This window comes from Mustela nivalis (assembly GCF_964662115.1).
Source record: "Mustela nivalis genome assembly, chromosome: 6".
NCBI lineage: Eukaryota > Metazoa > Chordata > Mammalia > Carnivora > Mustelidae > Mustela > Mustela nivalis.
The window spans coordinates 151637270-151651120 of NC_139025.1; the positions used below are offsets into that span (position 1 = coordinate 151637270).

General features: G+C 54.8%; 1 protein-coding gene across 6 annotated transcripts in view; it reads left to right on the forward strand.

Moving 5' to 3' along the window:
* ZNF592 (zinc finger protein 592) overlaps positions 1-3677 on the forward strand; it is a 47297-nt gene extending 43620 nt beyond the window's left edge. For all 6 annotated transcript variants that reach the window (XM_082736142.1, XM_082736143.1, XM_082736146.1 and 3 more), the window contains 3 exons: positions 161-273; positions 835-970; positions 2336-3677. In XM_082736142.1, coding sequence (XP_082592268.1) covers positions 161-273; positions 835-970; positions 2336-2827 — 741 coding nt within the window. In that variant the 3' untranslated portion in view covers positions 2828-3677. The remainder of the gene's footprint in view (positions 1-160; positions 274-834; positions 971-2335) is intronic.
* Positions 3678-13851: the final 10174 nt, after the last annotated feature.

Sequence of the window (13851 nt, forward strand, 5' to 3'; positions counted from 1 at the left end):
GGTCAGAGCCCCCTTATGTGGTGGACCCCTTAGGGTGCCCGGGGCTTTGGGCAGGGTGGGTCCCACAGAGCCGAGGGCTTTCTGCCTGTACCGCCCGCGTACAAAGACCCCCGGAGCGGTCCTAGAGTTCTGATGCTTTGCGTCCTGTCGTCTCCCGCAGGCATTGAAGCGGTACCCGTGTCGGCAGTGTGAGCAGTCCTTCCACACCCCGAACAGCCTGCGCAAACACATCCGCAACAACCACGACACAGTGAAGAAAGTCTATACTTGTGGGTGAGTGCTGGACGTGGGAGCCAGGAGGCCTGAGGTTCAAAAGGACTGTGGCCGGCACTGCTGGGGCTCTTCTCTGCTGTGAGATCAGGGAGGCGGGGGGCAGAAGCAGGAGAGAAGCAAGTTTCTCCTGGAAAGATACGGCGGCTCAGTCGGGAGGCCGGGTTGGTCGGGGACCAGCTTCTAGCCGCTGGTGGCCGCAGAGCCTTCCCCTTCCTACCTCCCTCACCCCGGTCTACACTGCCAGTCAGCATGACCAGCCCTGAGCTTTAGGAGGAGTGACAGTGATGGGACCGTGTGCCCCGTCTGGCCTCCTCCTTGCTGACCACTGGCCCAGCCTTGGGACCTCTGGGCAGTGATGGCAGGGAGTGGAGAGAGATCATAGCTCAGGGCCGGGACGAGCATTCTGACTTGCTGTTGTCGGCCACCTGGTGACTCCTAGCCAGCTCTCTCCCCAGGAGCCAGAAGCAGCGTGCGCCTCACCTCCCTGCCAGTGTGCGTGGCCCCACTAGGCTCCCTGGGGCCTGTCACCTTAGACCCTGTCTTCCGGCTATGCTCCCGCAGGTACTGCGCAGAGGACAGCCCGAGCTTTCCTCGGCCCTCCCTCCTGGAGAGCCACATCAGCCTTATGCATGGTATCAGAAACCCTGATTTGAGCCAGACGTCCAAAGTCAGACCTTCGGGTGGACATTCCCCTCAGGTGAGCAGGGGGCCCCTGCCCCTGGGAGTGACTTGCCCCGTGAGCACGTCAAGTTGGCTGCAGGGGCCCATGTGTGACAGCGGCCATGGAGCCTGCAGCAGCAGCAGCTCCCCTCCCCGCGGCTCATTCTCTAGTCCTGTGCGGGACCGCACACAGGTGAAGGACAGGGACACAGACCTGGGATCAGCCGTTAGCCTTTTGCATCTGTGGCTTTCCTGTGCCTGGTGGACTCTGGAGTGGACCCACAGGTGCTGTGTCAAGCTGCTGCCGCCCCTCTAGTGCCGGGAGGAGTGGAGGGGGTGAGGGGTGCAGGGCTGAGGGTGGCAGCGCTCCCGAGTGTGTGTGCATGTGCACATGTGTGTGTCTCTCTCTCTCGCGCGCACACACACACACACACACACACACACATTATGGGAGGAGTCAAACCTAGACTCCCGGGATCTGTACAGCAAGGGCTGTACGACACGAGCACTGTTCTGTGCCCTTGTCCCATTTCTGGTGAACCTGAGGAGCGACATGCTTTCCCCTCCTCACAGCTTGCTCTTCCCATGCCGGGGCAGGGAGGGCTGCTCCTCAGAGGATTGGGCATGTCTGGGAAACTCGGAGAGCTGCCTGAGGTTGCAGGGCATTTCTTCCTGGCTGCTTGGAGAAGGGCGTTGGTCAGCCAAAGGCTTTTCACACGCGGCAGGTGGGATGTCCGCTGACGTTTTGGGGGCGTCTGTCTGCGGTTGACATGCACACCCCCACCCTCCAAATGCACATGCCCTTTGATCCAGTGGTTCTGTCCCTGGGATTGTTCTGTCTGACACCCTTGGCCTCGGGCCTGAAGGGGTCCGCACCCCGCACCACAGGGCCGTGTGCCGTGCAACAACGCAGGAGCACAGCTCCATGTTGTGGGAGGGGACCGTTCGCCCCGCCGATGCTAGGTAGGGGCCCTCCTGGAGACAGCGGCCAGCCCGTGTCCTGAAGTAGGAAAAGTACGCTGAAGCAAAGTATGCATGGTCTCATTTTGTAAAAGGCAACAGCTTTCCCTTTGTGGGTGCACAGATGGTCTCTCGGGGAGCCGCAGAACCCAGGCCATGTGGCCTTCTCTGGTGGGCAGGTCCAGGGAGAGCTGGCCAAGAGGGACTTCTCCTGCCTGTCCCACATCCTTGGAATGTGGTGCCACACGCATAAGTTACATGAGACAAAGCAAAAGCAAACCCAAAAACCTGAAAGAAACCAAATCTAAACCCACGGTTTGGGGCTGGGGCGAGCCTGGCTGGGGCGGGGCTCCTGGGAGTCCATGGGCGGCAGCGTTTGGATGTGGGGCTCCCGCTGGGCACGGGCTCTGCCCGACACCGCTCATGCCATGTCCCCTTGTAGGTGAGCCATCTGAAAAGACCAGGCAGCGGAGCTGGGGACGCTCCGGGCACCAGCAATGGCGCGGCCGTCTCTTCCACCAAAAGGCACAAGTCCCTGTTCCAGTGTGCGAAATGTAGCTTTGCCACAGACTCGGGGCTCGAGTTCCAGAGCCACATACCTCAGCACCAGGCGGACAGCTCCACGGCTCAGTGTCTCCTCTGCGGCCTGTGCTACACCTCGGCCAGCTCCCTCAGCCGCCACCTCTTCATCGTCCACAAGGTGAGAGACCAGGAGGAGGAGGAGGCGGCGGAGCCCGAGGAGGGCTCCGGGGAGGAGGTGTCCATGGAGACCAGGGAGAACGGACTGGAAGAATGTGCCGGAGAGCCTTTGCTGGGCGACCCAGAGGCGAGATCGCGAGGCCCAGCTTCCGAGGAGGACGGTGCCCCAGATGCTCAGAGTCCAGCACAGGCCTCTCAGGACCAGGACAGCCCCGCTCCGTCCCCTCAGGTGTGACCGGAGGCTCTGCGGTGCGTGCGGTCGGGGTGCTGCCCCGGCGCGCCCCGTCTGCCATGTGGACAGTGGGGGAGAGAAGGCTCTGCCCCAGTGTGAGTGTGGCCGGCTGTGCCCTGGAGCCGTGTCTGCCCCGAGCTGCGGGGGGCTGGGCGTCTCCAGCCCCGGGAAATGTGCAGTCACCCAGGACCCTCCCAGCTCTGAATCTGCTTCTGTTATTTATGGCTTTGTGCTGCTTCTTGGTACCCCAACCCTTGTCTGTGTCCTTCCAACCCCAGGCTGCTTATGTGGCCCAGCCCCAACGCTGTCAACTCGGCTTGAAACCCCTCCGCACTGTGCTCTTCTGGGAGGCTCCCGCGCGCTGCCTTCAGCCGGGGCTCTGGTCGGAGCGCTCCTCCCTGCCTGCAGAGCCTGAGAAGGGGGATGCGGGTGCTGGCCGCGCCCCTTGGAGAGCTCGCCCAGGCCGGCTCGGTGAGGGCCCTCGGTCGTTGCCCTTCCTTCCTGCCTTCTCGGATTCTTTCCCCTCCAAAGTCGTCCTGGAGAATGAATTGTCACTGGCTCCTCCCGTCTGTGTGGGTGGGAGGAAGTTCCGCAGCGTGCCTGTTTGGAACTCGGGAGAGCAGGTGGCGTGGCCAAGGCGGGCAGACCCCGTTGGAGGGAGCTGTGCGTCCTGGCTCTGCCGCGGTTCTGCCCTTCCTGACCTGCGGGGTTGGGGGCACACAGACGTTGGAATATTTGTACTCTTGCTCCTGTGCCATTAGAGAGGCTGCCGCCCCAGGCAGGCCGGCCCCTCCTCCTCTCGGCTACACTCATGTTGCTCAGACTATATTTCAAATAAAAAATCTTCTTACCACGCGGGTAGGCTCTTGTATTCCTCTTCAAGTGAGCCTGGCCCTGCCCCGCTCCACCTCAGTCTCTCTTAGACTCCCTCCCGGTCCCATCTCTGAGGGAGAGCAGCGTGCCTGCTGTCCGAGGGCGGTCCTGTCTGGATTCTGGAACTGAGGTTAGGAAACCAGAAGCTCAGTACGTGGTCCCCAAGAGACTTTCTAAGGACACAAGGGGAGGGTCTTAATACTGGCTAAGGGGCCCCCGCGAGGCCTCCCCGGGGCTAGCAGCATTGGCCTCAGGGCCTATTGGAATGTTCTGGGTACCCCCATCTTTCCTACAAATGGATTTTTCTCCTGAGAGACCCCTTTACTAAGGTGGCAGTGGGGAGAGGGATAGAGGGGAGGAATTCTAGGGTTACCTCGCAGTGTTCAAGAGGTCCTGGTGTTGCCACTGCCACGGGGAGCTCTCGGGCGGCAGCATCGGGACTAGACAGGGCAGGCTGGTCAGAATTTGGGCCCAACCAAGCCCCAGGGGCAGGCCACGTGGAGGTGTCCTCTGACCCCCGACCCAAGCTGCTGCTGTGTGGCTGGGGGGTGCGACTGGGCCCAGCAGGTCTAGGACAGCAAAGAGAAGTGGGGACTAGCCGAGTTCTTAGAGGTGCTCTTTCAAGGAAGGCATTAAGTGTCAGTCGTAAATTGTTAAGTCAGATAAATACGTCTGACCTTTTCACAATAGAAAAAAAAGTGCATTTTCTTTTTCTGTCCAATGCCAGATTTTTAGTGGAAATCCTCATGACCCTGGGACGGTTAGTGCTCACCTCCGTGTTGGAGAGGCTGTGCTGTTTAAGGATTGCTACACTTGGCACGGCCACCATGTCCCTCTTTCCCAAGCAGGTAGTGAGGCCGCCTACAAGGCCTGAGCTCACCCCATCTTGGCTGTCTGTCGTCCCTTTCCTCATTCCACTGCAGGCGCCCACCCCACACCCCATGGTCCGTTTGTGGGAACACTACTGAGGAGGCTCTGAGAAGGGCTTGAGATGGATTGTGGATCTCTTCCTGCCCCCAGGCAGTGGTAGCTGTAGTGGGGGCAGGGTAGCGAGCTGCAGGCTCCTCTGCCTCGCCTGACCCCATCCACCCTCCTTCCTGGGGATGGTGCGGGGTGGCAAGAATGCCAGGCTACTCACCAGGAGACCTGGGGCACAGCCTGGATTCTGCTCTAAACTGACCCTTAGGAAACCCTCTCCCTTCAGCACCCCCGCCCCGCCCCACTGCTGAATCGTCCTGGTAATTCCCATCCAGCTCGCTTCCCGGGCTTCATGAGACGGTGAGCGTGCAGGCACTATACATGTGGGATGCATGTAGGGTGCAGGAGTGAGGGGTGAGGGGCCCCTCCCCCTGCCGCTGGCATGCAGGTGGATCGGTGCGCACGCTGCTGCAGCAGTAGTGATGTGGCCCCCATCCCCGCTGATTTTTGTAATCACAAGGACCTCCCAGTTAACCCACCTCTATCGCACGGAGAAGAACAGAGGCTCAGAGAGGTCAGAGAACCTGCTGGGCCGCCTGTACGTGCTGGTGCCATGTCAGGTCTGTCTGGTTCCAAAGTCCACAGCATCCCCCACCCCACACTGCCTCCCTGGCCCGGCTGCTTTGGCCGCCTCCCGGCCTGTCAGCACTTTGCAGCCATCAGGACACCTATTCTCCTACCTCCCCTGTGGCTGGGTGCCCCCTCCCCCCTGCCCCCGAGTGCCAGATTCTCCTTGGAGCCGGTCTGCGCCTCTTCACCCCAGGGAGAATCCCGCACAAGACATCTGTACTGGACGTTCTGAAGGGGGGGTGTAGGGTGCCCGTGACTTTTCATTTACCTTGGGGGTTGATTTTGCTGTTGAAGACTGTCAGTTTTGGGGGGCCATGCCAGAAAACATGGTTCCCTCAGGGCCCAATATCTTCTGCTCTCTCCTTTTCTGAAGATGTTTTTAGTGGGTGTGCTATCTTATCACTTGTCATCATCAGCAAATGCTTTTGCTGTAACAAGTGCTTATGTACACGTTCTCAGGAGTGACCTTTCTGCTGATGAAGTTAAACAGATAAGCTCCCCACCCGTGTAGAAACTACAGCCTAATACTCACGGGCTTGGCTTGACGAATGACTAGTATTTATTTTCCAACCGCTTTATCTCTGTACAACTGTGCCGAATTACTATAATTGGTGTAGAAAGAACTGTTCCCTTAACTTATGTAAACAGTCTGGTTTTAAAAACTGTAGCAGTTGTGGCTTAGCAAGTTCGAGACATGTTGCGCAGGAGCCCTCTGCCTGCCCCGTTCACCACTGTACACTCAGCTCTGGCCGCACTTTTCCTTGTTATAAAAATTTTTTTATTGCTTTTTTTTAAAATTAATACACATACTTGGTAAGACATCCAAACAGTACAAAAGAATATACAGTACAAAGTAACCTTCCGATCGGAGGTCAGCCTTCAGTTCCCCAGGCCCCTCTAGAATTTATCACTGTTATCTATCCAGATCTTGTGTACACTTTCTGAGCAATTCTATGCATTTACAAGTTTATAAATATGTATATTTATATTATCTATTTTTAATACAAATGGTAGCATTCTATGCACAGTGTTCTGCAGCTTGCTTTTTTCACTTGTGTAATGGAGATTGTTCCAAATTCATCCAGCGGATCAGTCTCGTTCTTTAGAAGCTCCTAGCACAGTTCCTCGCATACAGTAGTGGTCCAGAGAGTGTTGGGATGAGTGAGTGAATGGAGGCACGTATGCACCCACGCGTGAAAGCATCTGATTCAACTGGTAGCCACAGAGTCCTCTCAGGTCTGCTCTGAGCAAAGCAGGATGTTCTGGATTCTAGAATGTGTTGTGTCGTCACCCCTCCACCCCACCCTCATCTTTTCCAAGGGATCCAGGCTGTTCTTGACCTTGTCCACCAATGTCCACCAACAGATGCCACAGCAGTCTTAGGAAAGTAGGTGCGGGGAGCCTTGAGCCCCTTTGGAGGGAAGAGCAAACTGAAGGAGCCAGGTCCCAAGAATAGGATTTTTTTTTTTTTTTTGAGGTCCCTATTTAAAATGCCTCTCTCTGATCAGAAAATGACATCGCGTTATTAGAATAAAAAACGTGCGTATTTGTAACCCCATCCTACTTTTGTGGTTCTTTTCATGTCTGTGTATCAGGGTCCAGTTATTTCCAACTGCTTTTCCAACTGGACTCCTGTTTAGTTCACAGCCAAATATGATACGATTGTGATAGTAACAGAAATCAAACATTTCTACATAACACACGTGATTCTCATGTTCATTCTCTTATGCAGGCGCAGAGCAATCCTAGGAGGTGGATACTGCTGTTCTTTTGGAGGTTCAGAGGGGTTGAGGAATTTCCCGAAGGCCACGGAGCTCATAATGGGCAGGGCTGGGTTTCATTTCGGTGTGACTAGCACTGCCCCGTCTCTGATTTTGAATGCTACCTTTTCTTTTAAGATTTTATTTATTCATGAGGGACAGAGGCAGAGGCTGAAGGAGAAGCTGGGAAGCTGATGCGGGGCTCCCTTCCACGACCCCATGACCTGAGCCGAAGGCAGACGCTTAACCGACTGAGCCACCCAGGTGCCCCAGTACCCTACTTTTTGCTACTTGGCATTATATCTGGACATGGTCCATGTCTCTAGAAAGCCCCTAAATCCTCATTTTCAATCACTGTAACCATTTTCAAATCAATTTACTTACCCATTTCCAGTTTAACATTTAAATTTCCTGATTGGTGAGTGCGGTGCAGAGTCCCGCGCATACAGCTTTTTGCTTCTGCAGAATTATTTCCTCAGGGGGTTATTCCTATTTTTGTTGACTAAACTTCCTGGCAATGTGATAGAATGAAGAAAGCCAGCGACTAGAGATCAGAAGCGCTGGGTTCCAGTCTGAGCTTAGTGACTAAGTTGTTTGATCTTTCTTGGCCTCCGTACCCCCATCTGTCAAATGGGGTGGGTGTTGGGTTAAGTCTGTGGGGATCCTGAGATCTGGCTAGATTTTATCTTCTTGTTCCTTATATTTATGCCAAAAGAGAGGAGACCTGCCTAAAGGCAAGAATTCTTAATCAGATTTCTTCTCCTGTTTAATTGTTTTATTTATTGACTCTTGGTCTAGCCATATACAGAAGTAGAAAGGATCCCTCTCTGCCCTCTTTCCCCTAGGCAGTTATCACTTTCATTTGCATTTATTTATGTTGTAATCGGCATCAGATTATTGCTTTTTTCAGATGGCGTCTGGCTCTTGAATAAGTACCTCTTGTCAGTTCCTTCCAAGTCTGAACTGTTGACTTGAGGATTTATTTTTTTTATTATTTCTTTTTTTAAAAGATTTTATTTATTTATTTGACAGAGATCACAAGCAGGCAGAGAGGCAGGCAGAGAGAGAGGGGAGGAAGCAGGCTCTCTGCGGAGCAGAGAGCCCGATGCGGGGCTCGAACCCAGGACCCTGGGATCATGACCTGAGCCGAAGGCAGAGGCTTTAACCCACTGAGCCACCCAGGCGCCCCTGACTTGAGGATTTAAAAGTGTCTTCAGATCCAGCTTTCATTAGGGGCCTGGGTCCAGAGGAATTCTTGAGCTACTTCCCTGAGTCATGCATTGGCCTTTTACGATGCTTCTATTTTTTGTCATACTTACTATCGCAAATTGAAGTTGAGTTTTTGGTGAATAAATGCTAGAAAAGGAAGTCAATGTATATGTAACCGATTGTAATGGAAGATGGGGCAAAAGGACATGATAAAGCCATTTAAGACAGTTCTGAGTGGGAAAAGCCCCCATAGCTAGTGAGAGCTCCAGTGACCAGCAGCGTGTCTGTCTTCACGGGCGGGCGTGGTTATCTATATATCATGGTGAAGGTCTAAGATCCGGTCGACCTTGCTTCTACAGCTTAGCCCCACAGCTCTGACCTCCACTTCCTGTGAAGATGGGGATGTTGACCATGCCTTTGGTGTGTGAAGAGTGGTAACCTGCTCTCTGGTGAGGTGTTCGTTCATTAAACTGGGAAGACCCGCTGTTTCTCACCTCCCTTTTTCAGGGATAGCCCAGGGCACTCTGTACACAATTCCTATTTTCCTCTGGGGTTTTCTGGTCCTTAGAGCAGTTTTCTTGGAATTTCTCCCTAGGACCCACTGTGCAGAGATAGGGCTGAATATTTTTTTGTATCTGAGAAGGAGGGTAGGTTTTGCTTCCAAAGAAGCGCTTTGCCTGAGAGGGAGGCTTCACATTTTCTACCCAGGCTGGTTCTGGAATGTGATTTCCATGCAGGGAAACTGCGTGTCAGACAAGGCAGACAGTGGGAAGGGGACAGCAAGGACGGGGTAGAAAGTTGTGGGCAAGCTGGAAAGTTTGGACAGGTCGAGGGGTTAGAGACTGGAGACAGCACTCGACTTTTCAGGCGGGCGAGGGTGGTGGCGGTGATGGGCTTACACACTAGGCCCAGCCCGTCAGGAGAAGCATGGTGGGTCCCAGCCAGCTCAGAAATGGTCTGTCGGGGCGCACCTTGGGTGAGCAGTCCATGCAGTCACTTGAAGTTGCAAAAAATGAGAAGATGTAGCTGCTGAGGTCTGGCTGAGAAACAGAAGGGTCCTTAGAGAAAGACTTGAAGGGGAGGAGAAGGACTGACTGGTTTGCCCTGCAAGGAGACCAGGAGAAGCCTGGGCTGGGGGGGGGGGGGGGGCTTTCCCAGGTCTCTCTGAGGGTGTGGAGCTTGTGTCCTGGGCCCAAGTGACCGCCGCTGCCTCCTGACCACAGAGTTTCCCTCTCATCTCATGATCGCTTTATCCTGGAACAGGGCCTACATCTGTGGTAGAAATTCCTGACTCCTCCAATCCCATGTGGAATCAGAGTAAGTGCACTGGGGAGGGCACTGGGCTGGAGCAGTTCTGTGCTTGAGTCCCCTGTTCTCCTTCCAATCAAAGTAGAATCAGGAGTGGCTCCCTGCAGCCAGTAATCCTTTAATTGGCGTCCACTTACTCCAGCGCAGATGCGGCCACATCTCCGGTCCCTGGAGCGCCAGACTGGCCTGCCCATCCCAGAGCGGTAGAACCTGGAGTCTCCACCCTCCAGGGTCCGGGCCTCAGACCCCCAAGCTGGGATCTGTGTCCAGCTGGCCTGCCCTCCTTCAAAGTGGAAGTTCTTATCCGATGGTCTCACGTTCCCCTATATTTTGAAGGAACTGTTGGCTACTGCAAGTCAGGAGAGCAAAGAGGATGTTGGAATCTTGTTTGGAGCCATTGCTCTAGGGAAAGAAAAAGGTCAGCCTGGGGAGCTGGGAAAGGATTGCCAAGCTGCCCGAGACCGGATTGAGGTTAGAAACCAGTTAGCCAGCCTTGTCACTAGAAGCCACAGCCAGGATTCCAGGTTAGGGACTGACAAGGCAAATTTAGTAGAAGGTCAGGGGCCCAGGGAGATGAGGCCTCTGAGAAGAGTACAGTTGTCGTCAGGGTCATTGTCCTCCCTACACTGTGCCTGTGTCCAGACGGGGATGGGGGAGCAGTGGGTAAAGGAGCCAAGGAGAAACTCACGGGAGGGCAAGGTAGGGGTCTGGAGTTGCCTTAAAGCAGACAGCAGGCTGAGTAGGGGGAAAGATAACAAAATGGCATTTTAGAGGTGGAGAAATTCCTCTGCTGAGGTTCAAGTGATGGGCATTTGATTGGGTTGCTACAGGGAAGTGGGGGTGAAGGTCTTCGAGAGGCTGAGGTCAGCGGACCTGCTGCCAGTGTGTTGGCTGAGTTACTAGAAAGGCAGAGCTGATGGCAGGGACCCAGAGCCTGGTACACAGTGGCGCTCACTGTGCAGTGGCCTGAACTCAGTAAGTTCAGGGGGAGGATGGTGAGGCACGTGGAGTGGTGTCCTGGCAGCTCGTAAATGTTGGGTGACGTCTGCTTCAAAGGAGAGTGGAAGGGGAAGAGATGGAACGAAGCTGGAACAGGAGGCGTGTTGGCCCTCACGTAGAGCGCAAAGCGAGGGGCACAGTTGTGGGGGGGGCAGGTGCCCCAGGAGCCACAGCCGTGCCTAGACAGGGACCAGCTTCCCCAGCCAAGCGACACATGTTAATGAACAGTAGCCTAAGACTTTCCTACCACAAGCACCCAATTACTGCAGGGCCCTGGGAAGTTCAGAACAACCAGGAGAGGGGGTCCTGGCACCAGTAAGAAATTCCTACAATGCTTTATCAGTACGCGTATCTGACAGCGAACCGGGGACGATGGTTATTGCCAAATGCAGAATAGCATGAGCTTCTCCATAGTCTCCCAGCAGCTTGCACGAACTTCTCTCCGAGGCTGTCTTTCTTTCAGGCTGGAGAGGCACAGATTATCACCTTCATTTCTCTACCCTCAGCACCTGGCATAATGCCCAGCACAGAGTCGTTAGCAATTATTTAATAAATATGTGCTGAAGGAACAGCCGCGACCTACAGGGTCGTAAAGGGAATGCTTCATTCCTCTTTCCGAAGAAGAAAGCTAAAACTTGGGGACGGGGAGCCATCTGCCCAAGGTCACACTCGGTGGGGAGGAGAATTAGAACCCAAGTGTCTAGACTCCCAGCCCAGGATTTGACAGCCCTCAACACGTCCTCCGTCTCCTGCTAGACTGAAAGCTTAGAGAGGAAAGAGATTGTGCCTTTCTGACCTCTCCATCCCCGAGTGCCTTGGCCCCCCTTACTCAGCTCTGCCCCTGTCCTCCTGAAAGTCTGCTCCTGATGTCAGCACACCACGGGAAGCTGGAAGGATGGATCGTACACTAGCTGACAGGAGCAGAAATTACAAAGGTTTAGACAAGAAGGAAAGGGAGTGGGAGATTAGGAAGATGAGCTTTAACTAAAAAAAGGTACAAGTTTGCACTCGGGATTAAAAAAAGACTTTACAACCAGAAGTAGGGAAGACTTAGGTGAACAGTAGTTCGTGCTGAGCACGCACAGGCTCAAAATCGATGAAATGATTTGGCTGCGAAAACACTTGCTAGCGAGCGGGGCCCAAACCCAGGGAGGTGTTAATTCATTTGTAGGCCGCTGTGGGGTGACCTCTGTGTGGGTCACTTTTTGAAAAGGAAATTCATCAATTAGAGGGTCACTTGGGTGATTAGTGATACCAAATCTGTGGTCATAGGGAGAGCTGGCCTCAAAGGGAGGTCTAGCTTCCTGGTGGAGCAGAAAAAACCTTCTAGATCCGGCCTAAATTGTCCATTTCCCCACCTCCTTCACATTTGAACAACATGCCCACCAGGCTCTTCTGTACCTCCATGCCTTTGCCCACTCTGTTTCTCTCCATCTGGAATATTCTGTCTGTCCTCTCCCCCTCTGCCCCAGCAGTCGGCTTGGTGAGCTCCTATGTAATTTTCAAAATCCTTCTCAAGTTTACTGCCTTGTGAACTGTCCAAACCCAAACCCCGAGCAACCCACTCTTCTCTCTATACGTTCATGCTCCCTTACATACAGTTCTAAAACTACACATTTCATCTTCGCTGTGTTTTATTTATATGCCTGTTTTTCCGGTTGGACGAAAGTTTCTTGAAAGCACAGATCCCGTGACTCCTACCTGTAGCACACTGCCCTAGTACGATTCAGGGGTGTTCATACAACTTAAATGCACCAAAACTTCAAGCTTGCTTTCAAGGATTTGGATGTGGATGACTGAGGCGCTTTAACACATGCACCTCCAGAAAGCCAACAACAAGGGGACAGGGAGGCATGTGGTCAGGAGACAGATTTGGGCTCCCTGGGAGAAACTGTCTTCTTATTGGTCAAGACTCCCATTCTCCCAACAGAAGCCTGATTTGAAGCAGCTTGAGCAAAGAGAACTTTTTTAGTACACAGATTTGACGAACGGGTCAGACTGCCGACCTACAAGAAGGTCAGGGATAAAGCCAGATTTCAGGAACACCTGCAGAGATGGACCCGAAGCCATCAGGACTCTGAGCCCCCGCTTTTGCTCCTCTTGTGGTCAGCTTCCTTCTTCCCCGCTGCAGACTGGCCTCCTCCATCAGGCAGGAAGCATGGCTGCTGAGAGCTGAGACCTCATAGCTCACCGCTCCCCAGCACAGAGAGGCCACTTTTCTCCCCCAGTTCCAGTTAAAAAACTTGGTGAAGGACTCCCACTGGCACAGCTTGGGGGTGATGCTTACCTCTGTGGTCAGGGAGCCCGGTACCACGATGAGCCTGGCGTGAGTCAGCTGCCAGCCAGCAGAGGCCAGGGATGGGGTCGTGTAGGAGTCAGGCGGCTGCGGGTGGGACCACACTGGGAGAGGGAGGGAAGAGCCATTTCCAAAACAAGGGGGAATGTACATGTGTGCAACTTCTGGGACCATAGTCACCCAGCTCCACACACTTTCTGGATGCTTCCAAGGATAAAGGAGAAAAAAAGAATGGATAAATATTGGTCACTCCCAATATTCAGAACCAGGATCAGGCAGTGCTTACATTCTTACTCTTGGAAATCGTTGCATGGTTGAATAGTTTTCTGAGCATTAGGACTCCACCATTTCCCACCAAGGTGCCCAGAAATGGAGGCTGTGTGGAATAGGAGGTCCGATCATTCTAGAGGGGTTTTCTGAGCCCTTCATCTATGCTAGATAATGGAAAGGGAACCCAAGACGCATCCAGAGGGACTCCGTGGAGATGTGTGGGCTCGTCTAAGTCGTGGACCAACAGTCACTGGCAAGGCGAGGGCCAGCGGAGGCCGCCACCAGGAAGCAGGGGCCCGGTCGCCGGCTCCCTCGGCGCCCACCGCGTGGAGTCCAGGCTCCAGGCGGCTCGATGTCCCCGGGCCTTCGCCCGACCGGCTCCACCAGCTCTCGGGGCTTCTGCACCTTCCACTGCGCGAAGGCCGCGGGGCCCGCGCTTCCCCAGCGGCGAAGGGGCCCCGGGAGCCGGGGAAGGAAGCTTGGCAGGAAGCCCGGGTCCTGGGGCCTGGAATTTGGGGCACAGCGGGAGGCCTCCCCAGGCTCTGGCCCGGATGCCCGGGCCCCTCCCGGGCGCATCGGGCCAGCGCTGCGGGGTCCCCGCCTCGGGCAAGGCCTGGAGGCGCCCCCCCCCCCCCACCGCGCCTCTGGAGGCCGCGCTCCTCGGCCCGGGCCGGGGGAGGGACAGCAGCAGGTGACGACGGTCGGGCCGCGGGGCTATAAATAGGGGCGCGCGTCAGCCGCGGGCGGGAGCGGCGGCCGGCAGG